General features: G+C 40.9%; 1 protein-coding gene and 1 long non-coding RNA gene across 22 annotated transcripts in view; one reads left to right on the forward strand and one right to left on the reverse strand.

The window, feature by feature from the left end:
• Dnc (phosphodiesterase dunce) overlaps positions 1–16,962 on the reverse strand; it is a 299,778-nt gene that overhangs the window by 43,174 nt on the left and 239,642 nt on the right. The window contains exons 1-2 of one of the 21 annotated variants that reach the window (XM_071775393.1): positions 16,298–16,430; positions 11,170–11,808 (exon numbers count right to left, since the gene is read on the reverse strand). The exons of 19 other annotated variants lie outside the window; for them this stretch is intronic. In XM_071775393.1, the coding sequence (XP_071631494.1) occupies positions 11,170–11,396 (227 nt within the window). In that variant the 5' untranslated portion in view covers positions 11,397–11,808; positions 16,298–16,430. Of the gene's footprint in view, positions 1–11,169; positions 11,900–16,297; positions 16,431–16,962 lie in introns of those variants that run through there. One more of the 21 variants, XM_071775394.1, reaches the window with a different exon arrangement.
• LOC139811243 (uncharacterized) overlaps positions 2,718–16,962 on the forward strand; it is a 115,576-nt gene continuing 101,331 nt past the window's right edge. Inside the window, exons 1-2 of the long non-coding RNA XR_011731582.1 lie at positions 2,718–2,920; positions 3,341–3,390. This is a non-coding gene — a long non-coding RNA (uncharacterized lncRNA). The remainder of the gene's footprint in view (positions 2,921–3,340; positions 3,391–16,962) is intronic.

Raw genomic sequence — 16,962 nt, forward strand, 5'->3', positions numbered from 1 at the left:
ATATATGTACAACAGACATAGACACGTGCATACATCGACGGGTATCTCGTCCCGAGGACACGGGGAAAATCAAGTCAGATCAAAGAAGAAAAAAAAAGATTGGGAGATCAGAGAGCGGGCCACGAAGTGCGCAATTTCACGCGTAAAACTCTAATTCAATAAACCTGCGTTTCTTTCTACGACGAAAAATAATATTTCGCGTAGGATCGTAGGAGCCGTGGCTCATGACACTCAAACAAACTGTACTTTTCGGTATTCTAGAGATAAAAGTGAATTTTACTCGCGCCGATACGCAGAAATGTATCTCTATATAATATTTGTTGAGAGACATTGCGGGGCTTCTCGTGGGCGCGTCTTCGCAAGCTCGACATCGTAAACGGATTTCGAGAGTCACTCCGATAGTATGCGAAACAAACAATCCGATCGGCGAGCGACGAAAGATTACGTTTGAAGCCTCCGACAGGTGAGGCCATAGGTATATGATACTCCTATTTCTTTCGCGCTCCCATATTTATTATTGTTTGCGCGTACAGCCTCTTGTTTATTACGCCCACCGAAATTTCAGGCGAGTTTTAGCCAAATCGGATTTCGGAGCAGCACTGCTTGAAGGCCATTTTATACGAAGAAGAAGAAGCCAAATCGGATGCCAACAACGAATACATTATGCGTCACGTCGACTTATCGCGCATCGAATTTTAGCAATTTCGGTCCCCGCGAGTATACCTTCGGAATATATCTGCACCGCTTCCCTCTGGTTGCTCGCCATTCGTTCTGAGGTTAAACGACGTGTTTTCGACTTAGAACATATATACTTGAGTAACCTAAGGAAGAAGAATTGTCTGTATGCTTCCTGATGCTTCCCGTGGAAAAGACCTGTCGATCTGTGTCCAAGTTGGGTGCGAGAGAGAGAGAGAGAGAGAGGCTGCGGTCCACTTGACGCTACAAATGCTTCGAAGGATTCGAAGAAAGGAGAAGAAGGACGCTCCAAAGCATTTGTAGCAAACGTCAAATGGACCGCACTACCGCAGCCAGATGAGCCAGAGAGAGAGAGAGAGAGAGAGAGGTAGATTGATAACCTTTGCTCGCAATGCGCAGGCGCAGAGATGACGTCACGCTCAGCGAGCGTCGCTGCGTTGCTCACCCGGCTCACCGACACTGTCCGACAGCCGACAGTACCGACACTCACCTGCACTCACCGTACTGTTACGGCGCGATTCGCGTTTGCGCATTGTGGAAGAAGGTTACTAATCCATCTTTTTCTTTCCTTATAAAACGTGATTCTCTCTCGCATCATTGGGCGCGTTCAGCAGACACAACTGTTGAGTTCGTCTTATCAACACTCTGTCTTGATTGGTTGGTTCTAAAAGTAAAAGCCAATCACGTTCGATTGCTACTGAGCGGCTTGGTCTGCTGAACGCGACCATTCTTCATTCCCTTTCCAGGTATACATATATGTTCTAAGGTTTTCGATTCCTCCGCATATCTAACGGTCACGTTCGTTATTTTATGTGTCCTATTTTTTTTTTGCATCGCCGTAACGGTTGATAGCGCGCGTATATGCGTTAATACGGTCGTTTAATATATTCTAAATATAACCCGGGAAACATCCGCACATAGAATGTACCGTGATTACTTTACACTATTAATGGCGATATTAGCGGATACGTGGATAAACATGTTCGCATATAATAATCGAGATTACAGAGGATTTTGCGTCAGACGGATCTTAACGACGTCGCGGCGTCGCCGGCTCCAGTCGTGAAGGTTGACAATTGCTATGTTAAAAATTGATATTTTCGGTTGGCGACTGCCAGTTGCTGTCGTCGGAAAATTAAAAGTTCGCCAACTCTCTTTTGACAACCACAGCTGACGAGCGCAAATCAGAAATAACACTTCTCAATTAGCAGTTGCTATCGTTCACGACTGGCGACGGAGGACGGAGCGTTTGTGCGATGTATGCATTGTTGAATGGCTTTAAGAGATCGAGAGAAGAGACATTCGCGCGACGTAATGTTTCTCGTGCATATTCCGGAGATCGAACTCCGAAATTGCGACTATTACGCCGGACTGTTGCGCCTCGAACGAGTAATGCGAGTATCACGTAACGAATGAATCAAAAGTCGCGCTTGAAAAAGTGACGGAATCCGCCACAGCACAGTAAAATAATAAATAAATAAGAATTACTCACTCCACTCATGCTTATGCAGCCTGTACAATTTTGTGTGCGATGGCCGTAAATCGAGTAAGTATTTCATGCTGGATGCTCATTGGTCCAGACGGTCTTATGCTATGCGTATGCAGCCATGTCATTTTACGTGTGCGATGGCCTTAATGCCGCGAGTGCCGTGAATGCCGCCGCGACGCCCGCGACGTGTGTAATTAGCGATCACAGATCACAGTCTCTATTAACGCCGTACGTTTAACTTTGTATACTGTTTTTTATATTTGGCGATATATGGACGATCGTGGGAGAGAGACACGAATGTGAATATTCATAAATCGATGATTTAATTGTAGTCAACCGAAATCGTTTCACAAGCAGCAAGTGTAGCGTTCTCGCGACGGCGACGCGACGATTGCTTCAGGCGAGAGTGGCGAGTGAAGTTGGCTGCGCGATTTACAAAAAATTCTCTCCGCCATTTAGCGTCTACCTGCGGGACGAGTCGTCAAGCGTCACGGTCGTCCAGCGGATCGTTCGTAGCTTCTCCGCCGTAATTTTTCCGTTGCCGTGTAACTAAAAGTACGCACCGCGTCGCGAGATTAAATACCGGGAGTGCCGTGCAAAGTGTAGCGCGATACCATAAGTGACGATATTTTCGCGTCGGAATCGTGAGTGAGTGCGCCGCCGGAGATGCGGCGACAACGGTGGAGAGGAGGAAGAGGCCTGGGAGGCATCGGGCAATGGCGGAGCAACCATGGGGTGAGTAACTGATTCATTTATTTTTTTTGCTGTGCTGTGACGGATTCCGTCATTTTCTCAAGCGCGACTTGATTCGCTCATTACGCGATACTCGTATTACTCGTTCGAGATTTAACTCCGGCGCAATTTCGCAATTTCGGAGATCGATCTTCGGAATATGCGAGGAGAAATATTATGTCACAAATATCGCGACTCTCTCTTATTCGCACGCTCGCAATGTTACTTGCACAATTTTTCGCGGATTGATTTTATGAACGAATTAATGCGGAAATGTGCAACCGCTTGCGGCTGGATTGTTTCTTGATTGGATTTTAAAATCAGACATATCTGTTGAGATAACGTTTTAAATATTTAACGGGCGCGTTAATTATCGAATATCTTATCGACCTGCTTTAATGTAAAAATATTTTCATGTTACAGATCCACGCAGGGTTGCAACAACTTACAACTCCGCTGTTGCGCATCGGCCGGTAAGTTATTTTTTTTTTATTTTAATGCCGAGGCAATAGATTTGTTAAAATTACATTAGAAAACGTAATTGAAATGTATGTATGAGAAATGAAATATTAAATTTAAACAATTTAAAAAATATTAAAAATTAAGTATATAAAATATATTATATTGCTTAAGCCCACATCCTCCTATACATGTAGACGGCTAATTGACACAATATCTCGCGGTACAACAATAAACAAATATATCTACAATAATGTTATATATATCCGTTGTGTGTATATGTGGAACAACGCATAAACTCAGATTATATATCTTCTTTCAATCTCCCATCGATAAAAACGACGCAAGCTGAGGGCTTCGAAATGCCCAAGCTGCGCACCACTTCATCCGTTACAATTAATTGTACTTTCCGCTGCTAGAGCACACCCTTCGAAAAACTGTTGCATGTGTCGTGATCGATCATTACTTTGGAAAAAGAGCCAAGAGCGATATCGCTCCGGATTCAGTTCGCATTTCTTTCTCCGCAACGTTTCCGCAACGATACATTTTCCCCGCGTATACCGTGATTTAATGCCCTAAAGGAAAATATATCACCCCAACAAAATTGTGCATAACGTACGCCAGGAGGAAATCGCATGCGGTGTAATCAGCAAATTATTTATCCCCCGCTTCTTCTCGCCCAACTCCCGCGAGAGAAAATTGCGTTTCACCCTCGGGAACAATATCATGGAAACAGAATAATTTTGGACGTTACCCGTTCCATCTACCAGCGGAATTACCGTAAACTTTTGATGCAATGAGAATCTTCAAGGATAATACAAATAATAAGACCACCATCAAATAATTACTAATCAACCTTGTTTGTTCGCTAACGTAAAAAATAGTGATGCAGAATAAATTTGTACTAAAATAAAAAAAGATAAAAATAACGCGAACATCTTACCGTTATATCGTAGCTCGGAACTGCTTTTAATTTGTTTACATTGTAATGAGAAAAAATAAAGCAATATATTAGTCGCTGAACTGTATTATTATCGCATTTTGGCAGTTTGCCAAGAGATCGCACGTGCATATGTACACAGATAATCTAATATCATTATCATCAGCATGTAATTATAATAAACGCACTTAAATTTTATGGATATAATATTTCATAATTGTTTAACTTATAATTATATATTATCGTATAAAGGTTGATATTACGATACTTCTTGTTTACTTTATTAATATTGTATTTCTATGGTTAATCGAGAAATTCGATATATCTATATAGATACATGTATGTACATCCGTAAAAGGTCAATGAATCAATTATGATGTAATTACAATAAAATTGCCTTAAATTATTTCTGGATCTAATATTCTAAAGCAGATATAACTTCTTGTTCTTAGATATCAAGTTAGTTGCGAATGTAAGGATCTCAATCTGAAATTAAATGCCGCGAATGGCAATCATGACTGTCAAGAGACTTACGCTATACGCATGCAAAACTCATTACTTAATACGAGCGATATAATTAGCAACATATATATTCCACTCTCGCGATGATGATAATAATATTAATACGCTGATTAACCTGAGATATACACGCTGCGCTAGAGGATCACATAAGCAAGTAATCCTAATTAATTGCATCAGACGAGATACGCAATAACAGAGAGTTAAAGGAAGTGAGAATAAGTAGTGTGCCAAGATAAATGCATCAACAAAAACATGGGTATGCGTAAATTATAATGAAATTAAGACGCACAATGTGTAGATTAATTATATTATTGCCAAGCAAAATTTAGAGAATAATTTATTCGCGCAACTAAATATTTTTTTAAAAAACTTTTCATGATTTATAATTAAATATGCGATAAAAGATATCTCTGCGATAAATATCTCGTGATTTTTTATTGTGGTATAAATAAATTATAAGTTAATGCGTTGTGCGTCAAAAGATTATAGAACATATTTTAATTGGAATCACTTCGCATGGAATTACGTAGGCGAATGTATAATAGTATATATATATAGATATATATGTATATATATATATATATTATAGAACTCTTCCCTATGAATATCACAGAAAGGTCATAAGTTACGGGAAATACCACGATGGTCTTCCCTATTAGCACTACCATTAATTATTTGGAAAATAATTTTGTGTCAATCACAGGTGCGCCAGAATATTTATAATCGCGATCGTCGAACGTCAATAAATAAAAATGTCGATTTCCCATGTCATTTAAATTCGCAATTTATATAAATTTACTCATTACATAAATTAACAGTGAAAATCATTCCAAATCATTTTCGCTTCATTAAACTTTCTGCTATTCTCGATGCTATTTCCCGAAATGAAAAATCAACACAAGTAACAAATCTTCCCTCCGTGGTGAGGTAGAAAATAGGTTTCCGTCACAATGATTTAGTTATAGTTCGCTGGCTATGGGGAAAATATTGGGTGGGCGAAGGGAAGAAAAACATTCTCTTTATCCTCTCTCGATAGTGAAATATCGCGATATGCAATAAGTCTCTCATTGGTTCTCTGACGTGAGAATAGCAAAAAACGCAGCACTCCGCGTAGAAATACGTTTCAGCAAGAAGTACGTTATAATATCTATATTGCGGTAGGAAGGTTCGCAGATTATAAAAGAATTCCATCTCTTCATACACATGCCGGTATATGCGCGCCCACATTGTCGCAGCGTAACTTATTCTATTTCGGTCTAGAGAGGAAAAAGAGTCGAGCGAGAGAGAGACGGGCCCTCCAAAATATATTTTATACGCGTTTTCTTCCGCCACCGCTTTCGAGAAAAGCGTATACGATCGCGCAACGCATTCACGTCGCAACGATAATATCACGAGGAATGATTTAGGAACAAGATTAAATTCCATACATTTGCCGTACGTCACCGGTCTACGTTATGATGTAAGAATGCTTTTATAAAGTTGACGTTGTAAGCCTGAAAATAAATAAGCTCGACCTCCCGGAGTGAATTGCCCGAGTAAACTCTCGGCGGTGCCACTGGCAAAGGGTCGTCCCGACGTAGCTTAAAAAACGCTCGCTGTAATTCTCTTTAAACATCGAAGGATAAATATGGAAGTCGCTTGGGTACCCGATATACGTCACGAATGGTATCGTCGGAAGAACTGATGGCAAGCGCAAAAATATATACGGGTTACGATGTTTCGCAAAAATTCCTGGGCAAACGGGTGACTTTTCATCTCGTCGCGGGTCAGACACGAGGTAGTAAATTCCGATAAATTACCAGCGCCGGACCGCGAAATCATGCCCGATTGCGAGCGAACTCGAAATTTGAAATTCTAGCATCGACAGTACGTGCAAGGCGCCAGTCCGGCAAACGCAGCGAAATTTCGAAAGAAAACACGTAAATAGCGATATGAGGACAGTGATATTTGTCTTTCTCTCCGCTTTGGTCTTTTTCTAGTCTACAAAAGCATACAATATAAGCAATAAAGCTGACTGACACACTACACTTCCGATAGAATTGCTGAGCATGATTTACTCTTTCTCTTTTTATTTTTCTTTCTCTATGGAAACAAAATTTCGGGATTTTACGTGGAATTATTATATTATGTATCTAGTAAAATTTTCTTCGAGCAGAGAAAGAGAGAGCCAGCAGCAGTACGCTCTGTATTCACATTCAGCTTTTTATTGATTACATTCTCTTTTATTCTCATCTCAATACTATTCACATTTCGAATTTTTGGGGAAATAGAAGCTTGGATAACTTTATTGAAATTTCATATCTCTGTGAAGTTTTTGGAGTTATCGATTTTTCTATTGTTTGAAAATTATTAACTTTTTCTTGACAAAAATTTGATGGAAAGCCATCATCGCTTTTCAAAAACTAAATAAATGAAAAATGAAATCGAACAAATAATTAGCTGACCGCTTTTGTTTCAATAAAATTGCACGCTTCAACATTGTTATTGCCGCTTTACCAACGCCGATTGCGCAACGAATCTTGTACATGTCAAACATTTATGATAATATTATTATCTAACAACGTTGCTAATTAGCTGTCCGACAGCAATGTCATTGATTGAGCAAATTTTTAATTAATGATATAAAATTATAAATCACTCGCTTTATGATCACCGACTGAATAACGTCTCTTTTATCGGTTTTTTGTTAACGTTCCAATCTACTGGCGATGTTCTGTATAATACAGCGAGATTACAGAAATGCTCGTTTAATGTTAGCGCGTACCCAGCCAATGCGTACAGCGAAAAGCATTCCCTTCTCACCATGGGAACCGTATTTTCTTCATGCGACCGCAGTGCAAATCATTGAACGGTTTCTTTTACATGCGTCAGAGCGGCAAATAGTTACCGCGATGGTTATTTTCCGTAATCGATACAGCTGATTCGGTTGCTATAAAAAAAAAAATACGAGAAAAGATGCGCACTTGCAGCATATTCACACAGAATATTGAGCGCATCGGCTGTCACGTCATTACATAAACTTTTGAAGCTGCGATTATGTATAAAGAAAGCAAAAGAAAACGTGGGAAAAACCTATTAAGAAATAGAAAAAATTGATTGAGCAAATTTCTAATTAATGATATAAAACATAAATCACTTGTTTGATTATGATCGACGACTGAATAACGTCGTTTATGAAACGCATGTATATAATCGAACAAAACTATCGTCGCGTATAAATTACCACGTGAATTATATCTTTTCTGTTTTGCGAAATATTTATTTTGGTAATGATATATGTGCCCAATTAATAATTTAATGCCGATTAATAAATTAATGGCCGCGGATGGTCCGCTGCGTGAAACGGACTATAACAATAATGGAATTGTTTTGAACATGGCAATCGATCTGCGTACATATATGATGAGAATAACATCTGTATAATTGATAGTAAATCAATAGTTGACAGGTATAATGTAATGGAGAAAACCGATAGCCAAATATTGTGATTACGCAAGCAGATATAAAAGTAAATTTTGGAATGCAGACAAGGTTAAAGCGAACGCAAGCGTGTCGCTTTGAGGCCAGATAACGTCAGGCCGCCGCGCCAGACCGACAAACTGACAAGCAAGCGGAATATGAAACACAATATTCGCTGAATAACATCTGATTATTCGACGAAAGTGGTGTCCGCGCACCACAGAAATTTTCATTTCGATCATTTGGATGTCTGCCTTAATGCGAAATAATTGCGAAATATTGCATGTCGAACAGTTATAAAAATTCTCCACACCCGTATGATCATCGTTTCATCACATATCTGTGAGGTTTTCCGATAAAAAATTAATAATACAAATTCGAGGAATTTAAAAGACCTAAGTAGGTAATCCAGATTACGTGCCGAGTACGCAATATCAAGTGAAAATTATTTAATAAATGCATTGTTAACAGAGTTCGCGGAACTTTCGCCGTTTTCGTTCTAAATCAAGCAGCATCGCATATAAATTTCTGGTATGCAACTTGCAAACTTCGTTCGATTGTACAACTTGAAAGTTTCCAATCATGCTTTTCAAGGAGAAACTATCTTTCTTTTAACTAAAAATTGCACGTTAAATCATACATATAAGTCTTGATAAAAATCCTGATGGTTTATTTACAGCTAATCCCATTAAAATTTTTCAAAATTCTGGAGAAACCGAGTCGGACAATCCTCTGCATCGATAATTTTCAACTATCCGCTGCTAATATTTTGCATAGTAGTATCAGTAGATTAAACAAAATGTCCAAAACAAACCTAAATCGAAAAGTAAACTTTATGTTTGATAAATAATATTTAAAGAACAATATTTATCTAATAAACTTTCCATAAAAATACTGTATTTTTCCTATCTAAGTTATTTGAAATTTCACCTCTGTTTTACCTACCCAAATAAATTCCAAACTTTGAAATAAACATCTAAAATTTGTTCAGCTATATGTTAATTCAAGATAGTATCCATGAGCATGAAAGAAAACTTGATCAACTACAAATCAATATTTCCACAAAAAATTGGAATGTTTTAATTAAAATCCACGTGGAGAGATAAATCTATTTATAAACATTTTGCACCACAGAGACTCAATGCACTAATGAACATCACGGCTGAAAATATTCTAGCGATAGTGCAACGGCGTCCTATTATAATTGCCATTCATAAATTTTCCACACGAAGGACCAATCTTTACTTGTATCACAAAATTATATGCACAATCCTGGCATACGTATATATATTTTTCCACAATGACGTAAATCTTTTCCTTGACCTCCTCCCGATACATGCTCTCATTAATTCACGCATTGATTCAGCATAATTACCGCGTTTACATAATCATCTCGTGTCTTGTGTCGTAATCTAACATAAGGATCCCGTTAAGTATCGCGCGGTCTTAAAATAGAATTCACGTCGCTCCGCATACACTCCTTAAATAACGTCCGATAATCAAGCAGGGATAACGATAATTCTGCGGGAATAACGATCCGTCGTTATCCGCGACTCCGTGGCTGGGATACCAGCCAAACAGAACGATGTGTTCCACGTATCTATGTGGATCAAGTGTCACATGTGTGATCGCCGAAATTCCGAAGGTCCGGCTGGCCGTTTTCCAAAAGGCGCGCCTATCCCCACGACGTTCGTTAATCAGATTTAGCTTGTATTATACTTGCCGAATGGCACTGCGCGCTAAAGGTACCTATACCAAATTGATATACTGCGGCCTAATAAAACCGAGCGAATTTCTGCGAACTATTTCCTTGACCATCTGCCAACGCGTTCTGTCGCGCAATAATCGGAAGATTTGACTTGAAAAAAATGTATAGACGCCAGAAATAGAGAAATAGACGCAGGGGCAAGCTCTACTTTCCTAGAAAGTATGCCAACTATGATAATCTTTGTATAATATTTCGATACAGATAATAATATTTATTTAAAAAAAAACGCGCAGCAGAAATAATTTTCACATTGACTGGCTAACATTAATTCGCAATATCCGTTATATTTAACAGCTTAGAATTTATCAGAATGTCAATGAGATTCGACGGACTCATACGATTCGTTGCAGCGTCATATTATTTCAACAGAGTGTGCTATTTTGTATATTGTGCTGGGATAGAATTTCAACTCTATCAAACTCCGATATAATCCACAGTCCGCGAACCGAGCGACGGAGATACATCTCGTATATTCAAGCTTTACGTCATCCCGCACTCCGAGGGCAATCTCTCGAATGTTCGCCGTTGCGAGATTTCAAGATTGCATTTCGTAATGCATTTAGTTGGGCATCTTTATGAACAATTCATTTTCCCGCGAAACATTATTGCAGTCAAGAAGTGGGTTAAACGTCAGCCGTTATTGTCAACCGTTAGTCTCCCAGAAATTATTCTGCCGGAACGTCTATTCTGGCATAAGAATGGATGGGCATCCTTCATAAAGCATCTCCGATCGTCTGTATGTAGGTTACTAAGAAAATCTATAACAACGCAGGATATACTCGTTCCAATATCGCATCGTACGAGGCTTTAACAGTACGTACAGCGTAACATATCCACAATGTGAAACATACCGTGTAATGCGTAGAAAAATGAAGAGGATCATTCCTGAACGACGGAAACATATCATATACATCGAAAACACGACATGAAAAATAGATTTAAGGCCGAAACAATTCGGATATCCGCATAGCTGGAAAAGCTTCTCGCTCTGAAATTGTATCGGGGACAACGAGGGGCAAGCTTCTTCTTCTCTTCGACATCACCGAAAAAAACCCGGCGCCGACGGGGAAAGGCTGAAAGGCATCGATCGTAAGGAAGACTTACAAGTCTCTCTTGTCAAAGCATTGCTCCCAGAAGAGCGCCCGCCTGGGCGCTCGAACTCGTAACGCCGAGGTCGACATGGTCCTGGGAAGTCCGCCGGTCGCGCCGATGGTGCCGGCACTCAGGGCGGGCGAGCTCATGCCACCCCCGCATCTTTTCAGGCCGCCGCCGCCGCAGACGCCGACGGTCGACCCGATGAACTCTATCAAGCCACCACTGGAGTCGGACATCGCGTTATACGTTCCTCGTACTCCTCATCGTCGTTCGCACACACACGTATCTACGCCATCCGCGCGAACGCGATCCGCCACGTTCGCTTCACCGCGTTGTCGTGCTACGCTGATTCGTCCGCGATCTCTCTTCATCGCGTCCCGATGACGTGGTGCAGACGCGATTCATGCTCCTACGCCACGTAACCGGCCGGCGAACGGACGCATATTTACACGGATGGAACGTCGCCGATCGATGGAGGTTGCCTCGAAAGGGCAAGGCCGCATTTACGTCTTCTTTGTTCAATATCCTCGGGCCGGTTCACCCGATCGGAAGGAAAAGGGACCACCTGGAGGAGGCGTTGAAAGATGCGCCCCCGACTCACCGCGGCTCACTCGTCGGAAGGTCACGAATAAAGTTGGAAACGATGCACTGTATCGAGAGAAAAGCGCGTTGCGATATCAATCTATTAACCATTTAATCATTTTGTGATGTAGCACGCAGAATTCGTAATGCGAGACCCGAACAAACGCGAATTCGGCTCTGCCGCTGATTAAAATCGAACCTGTCCGTGGCGCAACAAAGGATCAAATTTTGGCGGACAAATTTTGTCTATCTGTAATTTTACAATAATTAAATTTAACTACTTAATCACGTGACATTTAGTGTGTGTGTGTGTGAATTAGCGGCGCACAGAAATCTGCGGCTTCTGTAACATTTACGATCCGTCATCCAGCATTCGCGTAACGATAGGTAATGAATACACCGCAAAATATTCGTTTTATTTAAATGCCATTGCTGTCGTATGTAGAATCTAATTTCGCGTAATTGTCCACTCTGTCAATTATCAATATCTGAGCGATGTGATCAAATTGAGATACACGTGACTGACGTATACATTATTTTATTGCACCTCCTCATATAGATAAATCACGATACGAGGCAAGTTCCTGATTAAAGCAGGGATTACATTCAAGGTCGTTATATTAAGTAATATCGTGCCGTTGATTTCGTAATAGCGATCGTAATCGACGTGTATTGTCAGTTGCACGTAGGCACGAGCGCACCGCACAAAAATACAACTAACGAAAAGCAATCATTGCATCGCTTATTTAAATATTATTTGTTTAATTATAGAACAGTATTTTATCGTTTCGCGACACTTCAACAAATTTCGCGCGATTTAAAATATATAGCTTCACCGAGAACGAGCACGAATTTCCTTTCGTCCGATCGCGTTTCGATAGGCAATAAAGTTCCACGATAAGAGGTGGTGCTGCACTATTGCTTGGACTACTATTGAACGATATCGCGTCCGGAACAATGGAGGGGCCACTTTATAAGCCATGCTACCGGCTGCGCGACAATAAACCGGGCCAAGTACCAACTTATCCAAATGAAACTAATTAGGCTGGGCCCTTCTGCCGTTGACTGAATATAGTCCCTTTATCAGCGAAAATTAAGCATTCTGGCAGCTATAAATTGGAGCACTCGGTTAAACTGCAAACAGATACGGCGGAACCATTCGATCAAGAGTACAGTAATTGTGAAGAGGCGAATATGAATTCCCGTAAATAAAGCCGGATTAGCGGAGACTATATCGCGGGAAAAAGTACCGTATTCCATGCACAAAAAAAATCGAACAAAGATCCGAATATATTCTACGTAAAATTGGAAAATTATTTCTGTCTTTCATATTTATAATTAAAAACTAACAAATTGTGAAAGGCTCGGCCAACGTTTTTGCGGCGACGATACGTCTCGATTCGTTCGCAGACACAATTTTTTTTCTTTCCTTCAGAGTCGATTGATAAGCACGAACGAGATGCGAAAATTGGTCGGGCGGAAAGATGCTGAATGTGCATGATTATACGTTATACGCCAACGACGACTTCTTGCCGATGAATTAGCATACCAGTCTCGAGCAAAAATTTACCCAAGGAAAACCGGCACTCGAGAATGTTCCTTTACGTCGAATACGTCACTAATGGCCGTAAACACATCTATGTTACGAGTTATGCAGTGTTCTATTCGAGACGCATTCGCGTGCTATTTGTTCTTTTTCTGTACGTATAGCGAGTCGATTAAATAAAAACAACGCGGAAACGAGCGAAAGAATGTTAAATGTATGTCGTTTCGCACGTTACGCTTATTTCGCGTATCTCATTAAAGGCGTCTGGTCTTTATCGTCCGTTCCGATTTACACGAAACTGGAAAAAGAGACCCTCAAAGAAATGATCAAAAGAACGCTTTTATTTGGCAAACATTTTTACCACCGTCTGATTTCTGTGCTTAAATAAGGTCGGTTTGTAAGGTCAATGTTACGTGAAGTTACTTTGCGAAAGATACTTCGCGATTTAAATAGCCACATTGACAGCTTATAAATAAAACCGATAACATCTTGAGTAATCCGAATAGATTGGAATAATTTGATAAGATACGGCTAAATAAAGAGATGTGTTAAAATAGTTTCTCTTCCGTTTTCTACGATCATAACAATACAGATCAAGATTTCAAAAAATTAATTAGAAACTTTACGAAAATACGCGTAAAAAAATCCATGTAAAAAACAAATTTCAAGACACGCGTCTTCGAGCCCGTCCATGTCCGGAGAATTCTCTCGAATGTGAATCATAAGTGATCAAACGGAACTATAAATACAAACAGCTAAGAAGCTCGCAAGAGCGAGGTCGAGGTCGAAACGTCGATGCTTGACACTTCGCCGGTGACTGCATTTTCAATACCCTAATATACCGTCAGCCGAACGCGGGGAAACTTTAACACGTGCGATCAAATTTTCTTCCAATAAAACGAGCGTCTTGCGGTAGAGTTTTTTTTCTTCTTTTTTTTCCTCTAACGTGGGAAGCAATAGATACTCGATATCTTATCTGTGGCGCGACGAAAAAAATAGGTGTATCTTTCAAAATGAGAACGATGAGATGTGAGTCCGATAGATTTCCCGCATAATATTTATAGAACTCGTAAACACACACTGCAGATAACAATGTAATAACGGCTCTTGAGGTACTCATAGTTTAATGACAGGCTCGTAAAGGCAGGCTTGAGTGGAGAACGTTCACAATGATCACAATATTGTTATCGCACTCCCACCAATGACGCATAATCCATTTTTTTCAGCGATTGATCAGTATTACGTTACATGCAATTGTCGTTGCGACATTTCATTTGCGCTCCATTTGCGAATAACTTCAAAAGCTCCGCATTTCATCAGCGATGATGTAACGCAAAGTCATACCAGATCACGTCGGATTAACACAATGACGAGCTTTGTTACGATCCATCGAGATTCTAACGAAATACCCTATGATAAACGTCATTGTTACGTAATAGCGCTATGCAGCCTTTTGGAACGAAGCCGAGTGCTCCTATTCTTTTTCTCACGTGTGGGACATTGAACGACAAGCCAATCCGGGGCAACGTTATCGCCGTTTCGCGTTAATGTCAACCGTTTAGGTCCAATTCGTTTTTTTATCCCCTTATCAGATTATTCATTAGCTTGTAGCGATGGATATTATCAGAAAATCGTCGCAAGATATACTTCGTCATAACGTTCGACGTATAATATCTTTCTCGTTTTAACAAGACGTTGCGTGTCTTACAACAATCAAATTGCGTTATCAGTTTTTGATAATATGCGTCACAGACAGTCAGCGAAAGGATTAATCAAGATTTCCAGAAATAGGCTCTCGTTGTGTCGCAACACTTATTATGGCGTAATATCTCCCGGTCTTAGAACGTCGAATCTCTTATTATCGAACTGATATTGATAATTGATAAGATGTATACGTCACGGACAAATATAGGCGCTACGCGTCAGAAAAATAGCCGAATTTGTATCACGATCATATATCAAGATACAAAATAAGATCCAAATAAGTGTTAAATCGAGAATTAAAAAAGTAAACGTTAAATCAATAATATTTCACGGAGAATTGCGCGTATATTTCGCGAACGGTTAGTCAAAATTGTCGTTTCCGCGCGGACAGAATTTCTCTTCTTGACGTGCGCCGCGTCAAACAGCTTTACCACTCTCAGTGGAACCCTCAATTGACCTAGCCATTCCAACTTGCTCGTATATTCAACTACCTCGTTAAGCGGACTAGCCAACTTCAAAGGATAATTTGGAATTTTCGATATTGTGACGAGTCGCTCGTACGCGAATATGTTTTCCCGAAACATATCACGAAAAGGTAACACTTTTTTTTTTACTGATCGCCCAATTATTTAATTTATTAGTTATTATTAGTAATGAAAAGCTAATTTCGCGGTTGCACAGCAACTAGTTAAACGCAGGCGATCTTAAATCTGGCAATAAAGATAGGTCTTCATTTTTCACACAATTTATTTATTCTCGCTGTATTTAAACCCTTCATATTCGTGTAAATTATATATTCATATATCTCTTCCAACGTAATCAAAATTAATTTTTTCATTTTGCAAGAGATGGATCTAAACCGATTATGTATGTTAAAAGCAAAACAAGATTCAACGTTTCTCGTCATATTTCGACATGTATTAATTTTCTCTCGTTGCCTTTGTCAAAACAGATTCACTTCTTCAATTCTATCAAATTCAACTGCAGCTGCGTATCTTTATGTCCATTTCTAAACGCAAGAATCCCGACGCCAGTGTGTTCCTAGGACCTTCGCAGATTCTAAAATTATCCGAATCTCCCGCCGCGCCGGCACAACCCCGCGGGGAAGCTCTCTTCGCCAGCCGTTCGAGTCTCGCACAAAACACGTCAAGAAAACTTTCTTCGTCTCGGTCCGAGAGCTTTATTGTTTTTTCGCGGAACGATTCGCGCGCGGAATATTTCAGCGAAATTTCGCGGCGCGAGGAAAAGATAGAGGTGTGCAGAGGAAAAAAAAATTTAAAAAAAACGGAAAAACGCGCGACTTACACGCGTTCGCCGCACAAATCAGCGCGAGAATTCCGTGCTCTCGCGCGGTGAGAGCCCGTGAGCTGGCGTGCGAGGAGTCGGGTCTTGTATCGCCGTCGATCACCTCGTGTTTGCCGCGATGTCGAACTGGCCGGGGTGTTCTGGTTTCGCAGAGATTTCCCCCGCGGTATACGGGGGATGGTGAGGTGGAGGGGGACTTCCCGACGGCGACGATTTGCGCGGGAAGCGTGCGCGCGCCGGCACTGCGCAACCTGGGGCACCCCCGTCGCTCCGCTCGCTCCTTCCGCTTTGCGAGCGACGTGCGGCGCGGCGGCGAGAATGGAGCCGTCGTTCTCTCAGGTGATAGGACGGATGAATAGAGAGATAGGCCTTTGCGTATGTGTATGTATATGCGTGTGCGCTTACGCGCCGCGACGCCGCGCTGACGTATGCCGGTCCGTGACGGCTGCGGCGATTACAGCGTTATGAAGCTATAGAACTTACAGAGCTGCAGAACGCGGCTGCGGAAGCTCGTCAGGTAGAGAAGACGGAAAGTTACTTCCGTGAAATTGTAACGGACGTTTTGTGCGGCGATACACTCCACCACGTTAGCCGCAGGTTCCTCGCTCAATCTGGAATTGATTTCTGGTACTCGGTAGAGGCGTCCAAGTTCCCCGACAGCTCGT

Source organism: Temnothorax longispinosus, chromosome 4 (genome assembly GCF_030848805.1).
Source record: "Temnothorax longispinosus isolate EJ_2023e chromosome 4, Tlon_JGU_v1, whole genome shotgun sequence".
NCBI classification, from domain to species: domain Eukaryota; kingdom Metazoa; phylum Arthropoda; class Insecta; order Hymenoptera; family Formicidae; genus Temnothorax; species Temnothorax longispinosus.